This window comes from Balaenoptera musculus, chromosome 13 (assembly GCF_009873245.2).
Source record: "Balaenoptera musculus isolate JJ_BM4_2016_0621 chromosome 13, mBalMus1.pri.v3, whole genome shotgun sequence".
NCBI lineage: Eukaryota > Metazoa > Chordata > Mammalia > Artiodactyla > Balaenopteridae > Balaenoptera > Balaenoptera musculus.
Genome location: NC_045797.1, coordinates 75,596,358 through 75,615,611, shown reverse-complemented (window position 1 = coordinate 75,615,611; position 19,254 = coordinate 75,596,358). Strand labels below are relative to the sequence as shown.

At 41.3% G+C, this 19,254-nt stretch overlaps 1 protein-coding gene across 1 annotated transcript; it reads right to left on the bottom strand.

The window, feature by feature from the left end:
• Positions 1-9,260: 9,260 nt before the first annotated feature.
• Positions 9,261-16,698, bottom strand: TTC32 (tetratricopeptide repeat domain 32). Its single transcript, XM_036872356.1, has 3 exons — positions 16,264-16,698; positions 11,500-11,666; positions 9,261-10,754 (listed from the first exon to the last, which is right to left on the bottom strand). The coding sequence occupies exons 1-3, from the start codon at positions 16,413-16,415 to the stop codon at positions 10,627-10,629; spliced, it is 447 nt and encodes a 148-aa protein (XP_036728251.1). The 5' UTR covers positions 16,416-16,698; the 3' UTR covers positions 9,261-10,626.
• Positions 16,699-19,254: the final 2,556 nt, after the last annotated feature.

Genomic DNA, 19,254 nt, shown 5'->3' with positions numbered 1-19,254 from the left:
AAAAGAAAGTCCCTTTTGACTTGAGTTGAATCTGAATAAGTTTTTGATCCGTGCACCTAAATTTGCCCCAAGGTGGAAATGGCAGGGATTGGCTTCCTCGGTGGCTGAACCACTAGTCTTCCTGTTTGTCATCCTCTCAGTCTGGGCTGAAGTAGAACCAGGCGGACAGCGCCTCCTGCTGACCAGTGCTCCACAGTGAAGTGCAGCCTGACGGGGGTTGGCGGAGAAGCAGCCAGCTTGGGGCCATGGACCCTTTCCCACCTCCACCCCAAAGCAGGGATCTTCTTGCCCAGCTGATGGGCGCCTGGCAAGACAGGCCAGGCTCAGGCCCTGTGGTGCCAGGATGGCTCCTGCCAAGATGCCTGTTGCCTGGGGACAAAAAGAGGGAGAGCTAAGTTTACCCAAGACTGGGGGTGTTCCCAGGATGCTGGACTTCCCATCTCGAAACCAAGAAAGTCTTGGGCAAACCAGGGCAAGTTGGTCCTGCTACAGGGAGCTTAGGTTCAAGGAAAAGGAGAACCTGGACTCTCTAGGAACTTTGACTCCAGCCTAATTTACATCAGGACTCATCCCTTTTGGTAAAACGGATATAATGTCAATCTTGAAGGGATATAATGAAGCTTAAATGAGAATGCAGGGAAGATGGCAGGCGTTTGCCTTACTGGAAGGTTCTCTAACTAGTGCCCGACACTACTCCCAGCAGGTTGCCTTGATTTTGTGTGAGATGACTCTTCTCCTTCCCATACTTGCAAGTCAGATCATAACAGCATTGAGGTGGGTGGAAACCCCATTGGGTCTACATGCCCTTCTCTATCCTCCCAGAGCTCTTTGTACCAATTCCTTCCCTGCAGCGCCCCCCCCAGCTAGGGCCCCACAGCTTACCTGTGCCTTGGGGCATCCTCTCTACCTCAGGGGTGCGATTTGGGCACCTTTGTACATAGTGCTTCCCTGTGTTAGTTTTCCAGGCCTTCGCACAGGGCGTCCCAGGGCCGGGCCTTCGCACAGGGCCTCCCAGGGCTGGGCCTGTGGGGCTCCCGTTCTGGGCAAAGAAGTGGATCTTGAAGCAGGTCCGGGTTTGGATTCATGAAAATAAGTATAAACTGAGGTGCATCGCCAACGGGTAGTCACTGTTATTCTTAAACTGAGGGTTCAGAAGGGCTGATCCTGTCATAGTTCTGTTGTTCACCAACTGCCTAACCTTGATGCCAGAACCTTCTCCTGTTTGTCTACAATAAATGAAGAGGCAGAGCACAGAGGAATTTTTAGGGCAGTGAAAACACTCTGTATGATATTATAATGATGGCTATATGTCACCATACATTTGCCCAAACGCATAGGACGTACACTACCAAGAGTGAACCTTAGGATAAACGATGGGCTTTGGCTGATTATGATGTCAGTGTAGGTTCATCCACGGTGAAAGATGTACCACTCTGGGGAGTGGTGCTGATAATGGGGAAGGCTGTGCATGTGTGAGGGTAGAGAGTATATAGGCAACCTCTGTAACTTCCTCTCAGTTTTGCTGTAAACCTAAAACTTCTCTAAAACATAAAGTCTTTTAAATAAATAATAAACAAATAAAAATACAGGAGGAGATGATTTCTTCCAGCTCAAGTGTCATATGACTCTGATTAAAATGATAGGCCCATTAGGCAATTCAAAAGGAATTATGTCTAGAAATTTGAAAGCCAGCAGCCAGCCTGAGGAGGAAGAGCACTTAAGGAAACATTCTGGGACGTTCTGCCCCCACCCGGGACTGCTGGCTGTGGTGGTAACTGACGGTGATGGGACACAGCAGTGTTTTATGAGAGCCCAGGAGTAGGGAGCCCGAGGAGGCTATACATTAGTCATGTCTGAAAATCCTTCTCGCTGATACTGTGTGCCAGAAGAGCTAGCCACCGCCACTTGCCCAGACGAGGGACTTAATTGATCCAGGGAAAGGAACCTTCAGCCAGCATTGTTTTACTTGCTCAATGGCAATGACTTTTTCCAGGGAGGAAAACCCACATAACACTGTTGGAAGTAGAATTCTGGATCAAGTCAGGCCCTGATGTGTTATTAACCCATTATGCAAAATTACATGGTATTCGTTTGGTCTCCAATTTGAGAGAAGCAGCTCAATGCCCTCCACCCCCCCACAAGCTAAAATCCTAGAGAAACTCAGGAGAACAAAGGGAAATCTCCCTGCATCTTCCCTTTCACCCTCTCGCCTCCTCTCCAGTCCCCACACGCTTGAATAGAGACACTGGTCGGTTACTCTGGACATCAGTCATCCCATGCTTAGACCTGGGCTAAGTGCCAGAGAGACGTACAAACGCTGCTCCTGTCCTCAGTGTCCCCAGCTTGAGGGGAAGGACAAACACACAGGAAGGGAAAGAGCAGAATTAGATGCTGGACTGAATGATACAGACAAGCGGTTCGCAAATTCGAGTGTGCCTCAGAGCCCCCTGGAGAAGGCTGCGCCCCGCTCCCAGGGAGTCAGGTTCAGTGGGTCTGGGCTGGGCCCAAATGTTACGTTCTGACAAGGTCCTAGGTTATGCTGGCACCGCTGGTCCAGAAACCACACTCTGAGAACCAGCCAAACAGACCAGTGTTCCCTACACCTTAGTGTCCAGCCGAAGCACGTGGGGAGCTCATGAAAATGTAAATTCTGAGTCAGTAGGTCTAGCATAAGGCCTAGAATCTGCACTACTAACAAGCTCCTAGGTGATGCCAATGCTGCTGGCCTGTGGACCACGTTCAGTGGCAAAGGTGCTCTGTCTAGACCATCATGGAAAATGGGAGAACAAGGAGATGAGTTTGGGTTGATCTTGGCAGGGAAGGGTTAATGGTATTTGCTGGGACTTGAAGGAGGGGCAGGATTTAAATAAATGAGGGCAAGAGGGCATTCTGGGAGAGAATGCCAGAGTAGAAGCAGGGAGGTGGGAGTGAGAATAACCAAGGTAGAGAAGTGGCCCCTGGCCACTGTCACGTGCTGGCATCAGTGACAGATGGAGGCTTGGGGCTCCGCAAGAAGGCGCCTCGCTCCATTCACCCTCCACCCCACCCTCCGCATCCAAGAGGCTGTTCCTATTCCAATAAGTCTACCAGCAGCTGGTCTTCATAATGGAAATGATTATTGTTCTGCAGGCCCCACTGACAGCTCCCAATCCTGCCAGCTTGGCCAACTTGGATGCCTGTCACCTGGCTTGCTGTAATGGCTTGTTGTTTGGCAGCCTGAAGGAACTCCCACTTTTCTTTTCCATTCTCAAGCCAGAGGAGCCTGTGTCCTCCAAGAACTGAGTGTCTGAAAGGCACAGGGGGTGGTTAGGAACTTCTCAGCAGGCAGCCGGAGCAAACCAGCCTGTTTTTGTCGGGAGCTTACTCCTGGGTCCCTCTCCTGATTCAGTCAAGGTCATGACCAAATAAGGAAATAAGAGCCATCTCTTTCCTCCCCTCCCTTGTTCTAACAAAATGTTCACCCTTTTCCCACAGAGCTGCATTTTGTGGGTGCAGGAACAGGAAGGCATACATGTAAAAAGTTTGGAAATGGAACTAATATTTACTGGGTACTCTTTTAATTTTCCGAGGGCTGCCAAAACCAAGTACCACAAACTGAATGGCTTATAAGAAATTTTTTCTCTTACAGTTCTGGACACTAAAAGTCTGAAACCCAGATGTCGGCAGGGCCACGCTCCCTCCAAAGCCTCCTGGGGAGGATCCTTCCTTGTCTCTTCCGGTTCTGGTGGCTCCAGGAGATCCTCGACTTGTGGCAGCATCACTCCAGTCTCTGTCTCCGTCTTCACATGGCCTTCTCCTCTGTGTCTGTCTGCATCCAAATTTCCTTCTTATAAGGACACCAGTCGTACTGGATTAAGGGCCCACCCCTCTCCAATATGACCTCATCTTAACTAATTACATTGCAAAACCCCAAGTAGGGTCATATTCTGAGGTACCAGTGCTTAAGACTTCAACATATCTTTGGGGAGGGGGGGGACACAATTCATCCCATAACAAGAAGCCCCTGTTATAAAGCCATATTAAAACATAAAGTCCTTGCAGAATTTGACCTTGTCTTTTAGAGAGCTTTCGTCCTCTAAATTAAACTAGAACTATGAGCTGTTTTAAATACAATGAAAACAACTACAAATCAGGCCCTTTCTCAAGAACAATGTTGAAACAAGAGGTCAAACACCTGTCCACCCCATACCTAATAGCCAGGGATGAATCTGCAAGACCTAAACAGCAAGTCAATTGGCAGATTATGATCACTAATTCATCTATCCGTTCAACATATTTGAGGCCCTTCTGTGTGTCAGGCACTGTTCTAGGTGCTGATGATACAGCAGTCAACAAAACAGACAATAACCTCTGCCCTGGTATAGCTTACTTGCCCAGGGGCGAGAAGACAAGCAGACCAAATCAATAAAAATGTGGTATGGGTTGAGAGGGAAAAATAAAGTGCGATGAGGATTGGGATTTGCATTTTAAGCGGGGTGGTCAGAGGAGGTGACAGGCAAGCAAAGGCCTGAAGGACAGGAGGCTCTGGCCTTGGGGTGAGGGGTGCAGACAGGAAACAGCAAGTACAAAGTTCCTCAACAGAAGCTTTTGTGAGAACCCTGCTTCCTACTCTGTGATGAGCCACTGCATGCTTTCAAACACTCACATGACAAGTGTTTATTTAACTGAAGAACCAGAGACCCAACAGGATGAGAGCCTTTGAGGCACTGAGTAGTTTTAGTCAATGAGGAAGGTCCCAATTTTACCTGGGAATAAAGTTACTGGGTTAAAATCAAAACTGGTTAAGGTCCTCCAGGCCATAAAAACCATAAAATTTGGGGTTATCATTTCTACCAGGCTAAAATCATTTGCATCTCCTCTGGACAAAAATCTTCAAGTTATGTGTAATCTCACAGAGTCCAGGCCCTAATCAAGAGTAAATAGGAAATAAAAGAAAGACGCAACCCTGGAGAATTTAAACAGACCGTGGGTAGGTCTGTTAGGCTGTGCTCAGTATGATACTGAAAGGCTATGCAATCCTCCTTTTGCCTTCTTCATAAATGTTGGACCCTTTTTCTTAACATAAGACACGAATTTACATATTGGCAGCTGTGGCTTTCAATTTTCCAAATGGAGTGTGCTATTAATATTAATCTGCTTTTCACCATCTTCTGTGTCTGTTTTCAGTCAGGCAGGAAAATTACCAACAAGCAATTCTAGAATTACAATAATGTTCCATTATAAAAACTAAGTATATTTTAATACTGTTTTGATACTCACCTTTATGGATACTAAAACATTTTATGAGCAATTTAAATTTTGTAACAGGACAAAAAAAAAATCCACATATCTGCTTTGAGTTGAAGCCAGCAACAAAAAAACTAATTGACACTAACTGCGGTCTTGAATTTTATATGGATTTTGGACATAACTTTGGGCAAGTTACTGAATTTCTTAGCCTCAGTTTCCTCCTCTGAAAAATAAAACCTTTGTCACTTCACTGTTGTACATGTGATTGTGCTGACAGACACAGAGCTGGGATTATGCTGCTGTGTTCGTCTTCACTCTGTTAAATGCATATTCACAGGTCATAATTTCTGCTTTTTGGGCTTTCTTGTAGGTTTCTTCTTTTTATCATGTCTTTTGCTACATGGATGTGTCCTTTCATCTTCTTGTGATTGTAAAAAGTAAAAATCAGGTTTTTTAATCTTACCAATTGCTTTTTTTTTCCCAAGGGAAAAAAAAATTTTACTCGTATTTCTCATCCTTCTTTCCTTTTGTAAAGAACGAAATGGTGTTTTCTGAAGTACCCTTAACATTAGATATGAAATTCAACAAATCTCAATCTCTCTCTCTCAATCGCCTCTCTGTCTCTCTCTAAATGCCGTTTTTAACTGGAATCCCTTTCCCGTAATTTAGTGTCACATTTTTGAGAAATACAGAAAACAACACAACGTGCATTTATCTAGAAGCTGTTAAAATTACACACTTAGCTCATGTACCAACTGTTCTGTTAGCTCTTCGCTAGGTTCTTGGAAAGTTACACCATATGTTCGTCAATAATTAGTTTTTTTTTTTTTTTTTTTTTTCAAATTTTCTTCCAACCTGTGGAACTTTTTTTTTATAGCTACTTTATTTATTTATTTTATTTTATTTTTGGCTGTGTTGGGTCTTCGGTTCATGCGAGGGCTTTCTCTAGTTGAGGCAAGTGGGGGCCACTCTTCATCGCGGTGCGGGGACCGCTCTTCATCGCGGTGCGCGGGCCTTTCACTATCGCGGCCCCTCCCGTTGCGGGGCACAGGCTCCAGACGTGCAGGCTCAGTAGTTGTGGCTCACGGGCCCAGCTGCTCCGTGGCATGTGGGATCTTCCCAGACCAGGGCTCGAACCCGTGTCCCCTGCATTAGCAGGCAGATTCTCAACCACTGCGCCACCAGGGAAGCCCAATAATTAGTTTTTTAAAATAACAACCTGTTCACCCAAACACATTAAATAAATATGCCATAAGAAGTGAAAGTTCCACATCACGGCTTCAGGCAGAGATGCACCTCCCGTTTACTCCACACAAGTTTCTTGTCAGAGAACATCACATTAGCCAAATTGGAATCATGCTACTTATTTGGATGGAAGCAGAAGAGGCAGCAGTTTTTAGGACTCTTCCATCTGTGTTGTGTGTGTATTATTAGGTGTTTTGAAACACTCTCATGTTTAGCCTTTAATTTGCCCAAAAGTGTTTTTCTGTGTTATAACTTCATTAAGTGCATTTTGCATGCCAGAAGACCATGAGACCCAAAAAGCTTGAAAAAGTTAAGAATGGTACAGAAACTCTGAATATACTTAAAAACCACTGAATTGTACACTCTGTATCTCAATAAAACTGTTTTTTTTAATGGTTATAGAAAAAGTAATGAGTAAAGGAAGCATTCATGCCATTACAGTTTATGTAACTGTTGTAAATGTAATTATGTAATTCCAAATTATTACTTATATAAACTTGTCTTTATCAGTCAATTGATAAATATATTTTTTAATTTTTATTGGAGTATAGTTGATTTACAATGTTGTGCTAGTTTCAAGTGTACAGCAAAGTGAATCATTTATACATATACTTATATCCACTATTTTTTAGATTTCTTTCCCATATTGGCCATTACAGAGTATTGAGTAGAGTTCCCTGTGCTATACAGTAGGTCCTTATTAGTTATCTATTTTATATATAGTAGTGTGTATATGTCAATCCCAATCTCCTAATTTATCCCTCCCTCCCCTTACACCCTGGTAATCATAAGTTTGTTTTTACATCTGTAACTCTATTTCTGTTTTGTAAATAAGTTCATTTGTACCCCTTTTTTAGATTCCACATATAAGCGATTTCATATATTCGTCTTTCTCTGTCTGACTTACTTCACTTAGTGTGACGATCTCTAGGTCCATCCATGTTGCTGCAAACGGCATTATTTCGTGATATAGTTTTCTATCTGCAAAAAGTATTTGGGTATCTTGGGCTAAAATGGAATTTGTAATTTTTCCAATTAAAATGAATGTAAAATGTTTTCATTTTATGGCTTTTCACTTAGCAGAAGCATTTTCAAGGACAAATTAAAGTTGTTAAGCAAGATAGGGGTTTAATTATTTGAAGCTTAGAGTTAGATGTTTAAGGGGGATTAGACTTGGCAGAGATGGAGATATTGAGATGTGTCGGTGTATGCTGAATGGATCTGTGCTGAGTGGCAGGGTTGAAATATATTCTGCCCATTGAGAAAGACGAAGACCTGCAAAACAGCGGAAGGCTAATAAGACTATGTATAGTGTTGGGGGGGGGAAGGGGTAGAGAGGCCAGTGAAAGGCAGAAAAACCAGGAAAAATCTAGAAGAGGGCAAACAGATAATGACTAAAAGCTGACTTGGAAATTTCATTTGCTCATCCAGCAGCTGGGCTGTGGTTTGTTATCATAAAGGAAGTTCACATGCTTCATTCAGTTCCAGATTTCAGACAAAAAAACAAAACAACAACAAAAAAAACCTCCATGCTTAAGAGTTAAAACTGATTTTCTAAGCTCAAAAGTAATTTATATCCATTTATTCTCTCTTACCTTACTTTGTAAAGGACAAACCTTAAAACAAACCACAATTTTCTGCCTTGTTTGTAGAGAGAAAAAAACTGGCAAACAATATAGTTTGGGCACTTTTCTAATAGAAAAGGAGCTCAACAAATACTGAAATGTGGGAAATATAAACAACAGCAAACATAAAATAACGTCTTTTTTAAAAGGTACATAGCGGGACTTCCCTGGTGGTCCAGTGGTTAAGACTTCGCCTTCCAATGCAGTGGGTGCGGGTTTGATCCCTGGTCGGGGAGCTCAGATCCCACATGCCTCGCCGCCAAAAAACCAAAACATAAAACAGAAGCAATATTGTAACAAATTCAATAAAGACTTTAAAAATGGTCCACATCAAAAAAATCTTTAAAAAATTTTTTTAAAAAGGCACATAGCAAAGGTATTAGTCAATCAGAAATTTAGAATCTGAATGTGTAATGTCGAAAGTTTTGAAGAAATACATGAGGAAAATATATTATTCTTTAGTTATTTCCAGTAACTTGAGAAAAGTAAGTGTCTGGGTTCCAAATCAGCAAGTGCTGATTCTGAACTTCAGTGACTTTTTTCTGATAAAGGATGAAGAAATGTTGAATAATAAAACCCTACAAACCAAATTAAATTTTTAATAAGCTTTTTTTCATATTACATCTGATCCCAGTCAAGAGTAAAGAAAAGAGAATATAAGCCAAGAGAAAATAAAGTTATTGAAGCATTTTTTAAGTATTTGATTTTCTGGATAGACTGGCTTTAAACCTTCCCAAGGTCTACGGACTTTGCTTTTTATTTATTTTTTTTAATAAGTTGTAAAAGAAGTTTTTAAAATAAGTTTTCTTAAGAGGAATTTTTCTACATTTTAATGCAACTTTATAAATTCTTTTAAAGACATTTCCAGCAAATAGAAAGATAAGTCATATTGGAAAATGTGAATCATTCCAGAAATAGAGATTTTAGTTTCCTTTCAAACTTCATTTCCTTTTAATATTCATTCACCTGCAGCCCAAATTCTTCATGTATTTTGCCAGATATTATTTACGAACTACAAACGAGGCAATTACGTCCTCTGCTTTATGAGATCACTTAAACTCAAACAAGACAAAACAAAACACCCTTTTAAGGGTGATGATGGTGATTGCATCCGAGAAGGTCACAGTAGTTACGCTGAGCCCTCCTCTGGAGACACTGGGCAAACATACTCTTTTCTCCTGATTAGGGCAATTTCCACCCCAGAACAGCTTTTTCCACAGCAATAATAAACTAGTTTGGGAAATCCCCAGATACAGGCTCTGAATCTTTGAAAGCCAAACCTCAACAATAAAAACACACACACAAAAATGTAGGTGAGACATGGTGACTCTGGCTCGTTTTCCCTTCAAATCCTTCCCAGCTCTTGAAAGCTTCATCATAGCCTAACCATGCATTGCAGCACCCAAATAAAATAGATTTTTTTAAAGCCTTCTATTTACTAAGTGCTTTTAGTCAGTTTCTCACCTCTCTAACCACCCCCATTCCATTCGCAATTTATTATATAGAGTATGAACAGTTCTTGCCTTATAGTGAGTATTCCGTATTCCGTAAATGTTGATGATGGCAATTATTAGTGTCATTATCCAGAGACAAAAAACGATGCTCGATATTTAAATCTTAACTACCTTATCAATGATTACTAGAGAAAATCAAGTGTAAGCTGAATTCTTTCAAATTGCTCTCATGCAAGACGTGTGTTTATTTTTAAGCCCAAATGTTATGTCTCTCTAGCCTAGCTATATAAAATAGCTTTGCTCTCAAAGTGAATGCCATGGGGAGAAAATGGGCAGGGGACTATTGTAGATTAAAAGAACACAAAGAGACTTAACAACAAAATGCAATGTAACTTGATTGACTCCAGATTCAGAAATAAAAATCTACACAAGACATTTTGGAAACAATTGGGGAATTCGAATATGGGCTGGGTATGAATGATATTATAGAATTATTAGTTTTATTAGGTATTATAATGGTATTGTGGCTATAAAGAAGGCTGTCTCTATTCTTAGAAAATGCAGGCTGAAATATTTAGGAGTAAAGTATTGTGATATCTGCGCAACTTATTTTCAAGTGGCTCAGCAAAAAGTTATATATTTAAATACAGAGAAAAAGCAAATGTGACACAATGTTAACAACTGGTGAATCTCAGTGGAAAGTTTATAAGTGTTTATTGTACTATACTTCCAATTTTCTGCAGAGGTAAGATTTTTTTCATAAAAAGTTGGGAATAAAAAATAGCAAAATAGTTTTACTGAAGAAAATACCACACATTTCTTTAAATATTTTACTGTAATAATATACAATTATACATTCTTTTTACTTATTTACACTTCATAAAAGCATACCTACTCAACATAGTTACTCAATCTGAAATTAACTACCTTAAGTACATCATTTAACTTTCAGTGCTGATGCATGAATCTCTTTATCTTAAATATAAATCAGAATAGCTTAACACCAGCTTTAAATTAGAGACAATGAGATGCCAGGTGGATCATGAGTTAATATTTCAATTAAGTTAAAATTTTCAATAATTTCTTCTTTGCTTTTCTTTTTTGTCTAGAACAGTCTGTTTTAAGCTCAAAATAGCATCTTGAAATCCAGGATTTAAGTCTAATACTTTCTTGAAATCTTCCAAAGCATCATCAAAGTATCCTGTACCAGAACCCAAAAAAATGGAAAAGAAAAAACACTGAGTATTTCTATATATTATTCATAGCAAAGTTTGGATACATACACTTTTGCTTTTATATTTACAAGCTTTCAACCACTCCTACTAAAGGAATATTTTCCTCTTGATAATGATGTAGGGATGTGTGTATCACAGTAACTTTGTGTACCCTTACAGACTAATACACTTAAAATTAGTTACGGGTTTACGTACTGGGATTTAACAGGTACATAGCCTAAATCATCCCAAAATTTCAACAAAACCATGTCACCTATTTTATATAATTACAGTAAAATTAAGAAACAGGAAATTAATATTCTTTTTAACACTTGAATGAGGAACGATCCTAACAGTCCCTTTAGTCCAAGAACCTAAGACCCCTTCACTTTATATTGTCTTGTATGCCTGCAGAGATTTTAACTCAGAAAAGTTTCACAGGGTATCAGCAGCATTACCCTCATTTCGCAGCTGGGGATGCAGAGGCACAAAGTAACGGGAGCACGCTCACCCCGGCGCCCAGGTCCAATTCCCACCCCGGTGCCCCGCTGTGGTCTGTAACACCTACCGAAAGCCTAAAATAAATTCAGGTAGGCTTCCTTTGCTCCAGGCTCTAAACCTAAATTTCACATCACTTTCACACTGGATGATTACTACATTAGTTTTACAACATTTGAGAGCTCTGAATTCACAGCATACAGTCAAGGACAAAAGGGGGGAAAAAATTCTTACCCAGCCTATATAATATCAACCCTCTGTTGTAATACGGAACTTCAAAATTGGGTTGGACTTCTATGGCAGATGTGTAGTCATCCATGGCTTCATAAAAATCCACCCTGAAGTACTTGATTTGCCCCCTGTTGTTATATGCAGTAGCCAAATCCTCAGGGCTGCATTTGCTTTAAACAAAAAGTTCACATTAAAAACACAGTGTTGCCAAATTCCTCTTGCTTCCCCTTTCATTCTCTTTTGGGTGTTGTCAAACTCATAGCCTATAACATGCAGTATCTACACTGAAAAACCAAGCGGAAGAAACAAAGTGCAAGGAAATAAAGCGGTGGAGTCAATTTTTGTTTAATCCTGTTTTCTACATTTGCAAGGTTATATAGCACTACAACGTCAATCTGAAAAGCGCATTCATTTTACTGTGTGTTCAAAGCCCCTGTTCATTGTCAACTTGTTTTTTGAATATAATATGAAAATGTTTATTTTCTAAAGCACATGCCAGTGCGGCAAAGTAGACAGCTCAGAATTGAATGAAGCAAGGAGGGAAAGCCAGCCCAAACTTCAAGTGTGCTACAGACGTGTCATAAAGTGAATCAGTTTTATCCTCAAATTTTTAAATGATCTCAAAACATTGAGATTTTAAATCATTTTCCACCAGTAAAGAAACAGAGGTTAACTCTAAGTGAAAAATCAACATGCTGATCCCTAGGGAGTGCTCTCTGGGGACAGAATCGCCCTCCCTCCAGCCTCAGCAGGCATCCTTCCCAAGGCCAGACTGGCTTCCTGCTAGTGGGACATCACGGCTCTGGTCCACACTGGGGGTCCTGTGTGCAGAAACGGCACTGCATCTGAGGGCTCCAGAGGTGGTCCAAGGAGCTTTTTTTTTTTTTTTAACATCTTTATTGGAGTATAATTGCTTTACAATGGTGTGTTAGTTTCTGCTTTATCACAAAGTGAATCAGTTATAGTTAGTTTCTGCTTTATAACAAAGTGAATCAGTTATACATATACATATGTCCCCATATCTCTTGCATCTCCCTCCCACCCTCCCTATCCCACCCCTCTAGGGGGTCACAAAGCACCGAGCTGATCTCCCTGTGCTATGCGGCTGCTTCGCACTAGCTATCTATTTTACGTTTGGTAGTGTATACACGTCCATGCCACTCTCTCAGCTTTGAGTGAGCGGACTCCTATGAGTGGTTAGACATCCAGGCAGCTCTGACAAGCCACCAGCTCAACAGGACACACACACACACACACACACACACACACACACACACCAGCCTCTGCTGGACAAATCATCTACACAGAGAATATCAGTGGGCTCTGCTCCATGTCAGAGACGATTCTGTTTTCCTTTCTTTTTTTCAAAGAGGATTCTCAAATTTGAACCAAACAGGGAAGATGCAGGCTAAACTCAGCTGTCATTCTTTGTTATACTCCACAGTTCAAAGTCTAGTTCTCAGAAAATATTTGTGACTGCAGTCAGTGTTATTAAAAGTTACTTCTCTTAACATCTTGATCCTTGAGATCTCAGACAGGGACTGTAATTACTGCTGTCAGGAGGGGTACTCACAGCCTAGGGGTCTCCTTCAAGTTTAAGTTTCCTAACAATGGAAAGGAATCACTGCAACTTTAGAAAATGTCTGTTTCTGTGAGCTAGGACTGAGAGAGACTAGGTACATGGACACTTCTAGATGCCACTAGCACCACCGTTAAATCCTAGTGAACAAGAAGGGACACTCCGTTTATCTCTCTCTGTTATGATATAGCTGAACTGCTGCCCAGTAAAGAGTATTAAGAAAAATGCAGCCTCAGGACTCGGTAAGGCTTTAGTCGTTAAATTTCTAAGCTTCAAAACTTTGTTACAAATGTCTTATTATCAGAGGATCATCAAATGTTTGATTTAGAATTAGATCTCATTACAACAAATTCTAAAAGCCTATTCTCCATTTGGAAATCATTTCATATTTTAAAGACATGGGCTAATTAAAGCTGAATTTTTTTAATATTGAGAATTTTTTAATGATAGTGTTTACTTGGATGGAATATAACCAAGTCACCTAATCCAAAAGTAGATTTTTTTTTTCCTTGCACTTGCTAACTTTAGCAAAGAAAAAAAAATATTTGGAAATTAGGTTTATGGCTAAGGCTGCACTTTTGGATATTAAAAGAAAACGTTATAAACCATTCAGAGTGGCAGGCATACAAAGACTGTGAATACTGTTTCAAAATGATTCCCTGACCCATTGTTTTAAAAATAAACGAATCCTAAAAGATGTATGTAAGGAAGAAAGTTGAAATGACAGAATTCAGTTTAACCATGAGTTTCTAGAAGGATTTCAGAACTATAAGGAAATTAGAAGGTTCATGCAGGCATGCTGGGCAACCTTCTGCTAAACCTCCACAGATTTTCTTTCCTATGCTGGTAAGGGGCAGAAATTACATTTGCCACACAACAAATTTGTGCTCTCAGGCTGAGATGAAAAAAGGAGGAGGAGTAACAAGACTAGAGGCATCAATATGCCTGTTGCTGATGAATCCTTTTTGAAACCTACTAGATAAGTCTAAAAAATATAACAAACTAGTGAATATAACAAACAAGAAGCAGACTCACAGATATAGAGAACAAACTAGTGGTTACCAGTGGGGAAGGGGGGAGGGGCAATACAGGGGTGGGAGATTAAGAGGTACAAAATATTAGGTATAAAATAAGCTACAAGGATATATTGTACAACACGGGGTATATAACCAATATTTTATAATAGCTATAAATGGAGTATAACCTTTGAAAATTGTGAATCACTATATTGTATACCTGTAACATATAATATTATACAGCAACTATACTTCAATGAAAAATTAAAAAATAAAAAAAAATTTAACCTACTAGATAAGTCTATGCTTAGAGCTTGAAACAAGAATAGAAAACTACATTTTCTATGTTTACTAACTTTGGGGGGGGGTACCATCTTATTGCTTGTCCCAAAACTTCTATTAACTATTATTCTGGTGTATTACTGACATAAGAAAGCCACTAAATGTTTCTGATTTAATTCCATGTGAGTTTAACAAACAGGAGAAGAATCATAAGCCTCATACAAATAAGACAAGCTGGCATCCTGTCAAGAAAAATCAAATCCTTGAGGGGAGAGGAGGGTGATAGTGCAGACAACTCAAAACTGTCAAAAAACCCTGCTCATTCCGCTGTCCTTTCTTTTCTCATCCTGGACCACTCAACACAATCAACAAGAACAACAAAGGCAAAACCTGGAGTACAACAAATGCTACACACTCAAGCATAAATCCAAGATGCTTTGAGAGAGTAGGTATTAGCAGGTGAGGTTGAGACAGGCTGGGACCTGGGACCCTTTGCTGCAGTGCTTGCACCTGGACAAACATCTCCTTGAGCAGCAAAATACAAAGAAACTATACGGGACTAAAAAGTTGGCGCAAATTATGGACAAGATACAACAAGACCAAAAACAAAACCAAAAACAAACCCCAACTGCCATTTCTGAAGAGCCGGGAGCAAAAACAGGGCGTCGGGAGCAAAAGCAGGGTACCGCGCATGCCCCCTGCACTCAACACCACCAAAGGGGTGGGCAAAACACCTAAGCCGCCCCTCCGGCCAGCCGGACCCCTGGACACACCCCCTCCCCTCACCCCATATAAGGAACCAGCTCGCCCCTCCTCGGGGAGCAAGGGAATCTGTTACTTGTGTTTACTCCCTCCTGCTGCAGCAGGGGCCCCAAGAAAGCCTTGCCTGAATTTCTTGTCTAGTCTCATCAGTTTCTATTGATTGGGGAAGGCCAAGAACCCTAGTCGGTATCAAGGTTGCTAACATGACAAAAAGAAAGACACTACATGTTCTCTGACAGAAGGACACAACACCACCTACAATAGTGTTCTCACCATAATTCTGGATCTGAATTGGATCAAACCTCAAGATTTAACTACCAACTCACAAGAAATGTAGGAGACAGAGGACCATATTAAATGACATAAGGGGGATGAATTCAGCAAATCCAAAATACGGGAAACTCTCAGGACACATGACCCGGTTTCCTCACCAAATAAACTGCAAGGCAAAAAAATGAAGGGGATCCTTAAAGGCTAAAAGACTTGACGTGCATCCCGACTTTAACCAACTGCTAAAAACCAACCAAACAAGCAAACAAAACAAAACAACCTTTATTGATCAACCAGGAAAATTCCAAAACTTGACATTAGGAATTATGTGCTAATGATATTGTGGTTACGCCTTTTCAAATGCTTAATATCTAGAAATGCACTCTGAAACATCCATGGATGAATAATATGATGCCCTGGATGAACTGATAATGCTTAAGCCCTGTGATGGTTACCTGGAGGTTCATTACACCATTTACATATATTTAAATTTCTTTTCACAAGTGAAAAACAAAACACCTGCTGCGATGTCGTGGAGCTGCGGTACTGTGTGCTAGCGTGGCCCCCACGGCACCTCGCCCTCACCAGGTCTCGCTCTAAGACTCTGGATCAGAGTAACACGGAACGGGCACACTCGAGGTGAAAGGCAGCCGGCGCCCCGGTGTCCGGACACCCTCATGGGTGTCCCAGAGGAACGCGCAGAGGACTGCGTTCTAGGATGCTCCCTCACTGCCTTTCTGGAAAGACAAACGTCTGCCCGCTGCGCGGGTGAGCTCGGGTGGCCGAGAAACCAGATTAGACGGGCCCTACCGCCCACCTTGCAGAGGTCCCGCTGTGCCCACTTCTCGCGATACTTACCTCCCGGGCGCTTCTCCCTCGGAGGCCGCACAGGCGTACTGGCGAACGTAAGCGGAGTACAGCGCTTCGGCCTCCGCGTACTCGCCTTTCTGGAAATGAGCTTGGGCAAGCGCTAGGGTCGCGAGGTTTTCTTGCCCTTGCTGCCCTTCCATAGCGGTCGGAGGCCTAGCTTTCCGTGTAGAATTGGGGTTGATTTCTGAGCGATTAGAGGCGGCACGACAAAGCTACTTCCGCACCCCGGAATTTAACTTGACGGCAAAAACCTGGGCTCTAGCAAAGGGGGAATTTTGTGCCTTCCGAGGACCCGTCGTCTCGCGGGATTAATGACGCTGCTGGTGGACAGCGCAGGTGCTTCAGGAAAGCCTAGGCAGACAGACCGCTGTGAAGTGCAGTTCTCTTGTTACTGCTGGTCTCGCCTGCCTCGTCTCCAGAAAAGCAGTAGATCGATAGTCCCAAACTGGTTTCTAAATCCGTGGTTACATGTTGCAAGGAGTTTGCCCTTTGTTAACAGTGAATGGTGGGGGCAGGGGGGCGGTGCCGGAAGCGGAAAAGATATAGGTTTGTTTTATGAATGGCTAAATGACCCACGGATTTATTGTAGCACTTTTCCAATTCCTGCGTCCACCTGCTAGAGGTTGTTCTAAGTAGGCTGTGGTTACACTGAGACATTTTATGTCGAAATCCCATGAGATTAGTTGTCCCATGGACGTGAGTCCAGTTTCAAACACTACCATTGATTAACTCCAAGGCTCTAGACTGCAAACTTCTCAACCTTTTTGAACCTCTAGAATAGTGTAAGGGTTAGTAGAATAGTATTTTGTGTTAATAGCCTGTGGTCGAGGACGTCAGTTTACATTCCCTGGCCCTTTATGCCAAAGGGAAGCCCATGTAGTAATGTATTAAGTACAATATGTTTAATCCAAGTAAAAATTACGTAAAATGAACAGTCCTGAGAGAACAATTCCATTTAACATAGCATTAAAAAGAATAAAATACTTAGAAATTAACCAAGGAGATGAAAGACTTGGTTAGATGAAACCTACAAAACATTGATGAAAGAAATTAAAGCCATAAATAGACAAACCATGTTCGTACTAAAGCAATCTACAGATTCAATGGAATCCCTATCAAAATCCCAATGATGTTTTTACATAAATATAAAACTCCATCCTAAAAATCATAAGAAATTTCAAGGGATTCCAAATAGCCAAAACAATCTTGAAAAAGAACAAATTTGGAGGACTTACACATCCTGATTTCAAAACTTACTAAAGCACAGTAATCAAAACAGTGTGGTATTGGCATAAAGACAGTCTTTTCCATAAATGGTGGTGGGAAAACTGGATATCCACATGCAAAAGAACGAAGTGGGACCTAAATACCATATTAGAAAATTCACTCAAAATGGATTAAAGACCTAAACATAAGAGTTAAAGATTAAAAATTCTTAGAAGAAAACATAAAGCAAAAGCTTCATGACGTTGGATTTGGCAATGATTTCTTGGCTATGACACCAAAGAGACAGGCGACAAAAAAAAAAAAATAAACTGGACTTTATGAAAAGTAAAAACTTCTGTGCATTAAAAGACTATCAACAAAGTAAATAACCCAGAGAGTAAGAGAAAATATCTGCAAATCATGTATCTGATGAGGGTGGGAAATGCAAAGATGGAGGTTCTGTGGAGCAGGTTTGGGCTGGTGTGTCCATCTACTCGCAGAACCAAGGGATCTGACATGGCATCTCCATCACACTTGGGAAGCTCTGGTCTACAGGACACGGAGGGCCCTGCCCCGTGACTGAGGTGCTGGGCCCAGGCTCAGTTGCTGTCCCTCTCCGACTCTCTTGCCCGTCTTCCACGCAGTCCACCTGCACTCGGTGCTTTGCCTGCAGGGTGGCATCATCAAGACTTCCCTCAGCCAGCTCAGCCAGCAGTACAACTATAAGATGATCTGCTGAAAGCGTCATGCTCGCCTTTAACCCCACACTGTCATCTGCCTCAAGAAGTGTGGCCACAACAACAGCCTGTGCCCTGAGGAGAAAGTCAAATAAGACTCCTCCACGAGTTCCTCCTTCCTCTGCAGGGCAGCCCTCTGTCTGAGCCCCATGGCTAGGGGGCTTCACTAAGGTTTCCCTGTCATTGACTGGGATAGTAAAAATAAATAATAAATAAATAAATTTTAAAAATACGTGTATACACACACATACACTATACATATATATTTCCAGAATATATAGAGAACTTCTAAAACTCAACTTTTCCAGAGTGGGTGTACTACTCTGCATTTCCCCCAGCAATGTATGAGGGTTTCAATTACTCCGTATCTTCACCAACATTTGTCAGTTTCAATTCTAGCTATTATAGTGGGTGTGTAGAGGTTTCTCATTTTTCTCTAAATTCCTCTCTGTTTTACTAACTAGAAATTTAAACTGTGCCAAGTAAGAAATGAGTAAATAAAATAGAAACTCTAATGTCTACTTTTTCTTTTAATTTTTGAGAAATCTCTTAAAAACAAAGAGCTCTTATTATGAAGCAAACTTACAGAACAGCAATTTCTTCAGTTTCACCTCTTTTTTTTTTTTTTTTTTCTGGCCACACAGCAGGGCATGCGGGATTTTAGTTACCCTACCAGGGATCGAAACTTCACCCTTGGCAGTGAAAGCGTGGAGTCCTAACCACTGGACCACCAGGGAATTCCCATTTCACCTCATTTTTTTCTTCTCCTAAATTCAACTAAAATATAAATTAATGCCTTTTATTTTAAAAAAGGTTATTAAGACTATTTTTACTTTCTCATCTATACTCTTTATGTACTTTTGAAATTTTCTCACATGAACATATGTTAGTTTTATACTCAAAAACCAGTAAGTGGGACTTCCCTGGTGGCACAGTGGTTAAGAATCCGCCTGCCAATGCAGGCGACACGGGTTCCAGCCCTGGTCCGAGAAGATCCCACATGCTGCGGAGCAACTAAGCCCATGCGCCACAACTA

Excerpts from the sequence above, each read along its gene's own strand:
- TTC32 (XM_036872356.1), bottom strand. The coding sequence starts at position 16,415 with ATGGAAGGGCAGCAAGGGCAAGAAAACCTCGCGACCCTAGCGCTTGCC. Across the intron at positions 11,667-16,263 it reads GAGGGAGAAGCGCCCGGGAG|CAAATGCAGCCCTGAGGATT; the intron begins GTAAGTATCGCG and ends TTTTGTTTAAAG. Across the intron at positions 10,755-11,499 it reads GTTGATATTATATAGGCTGG|GATACTTTGATGATGCTTTG; the intron begins GTAAGAATTTTT and ends GTTCTGGTACAG.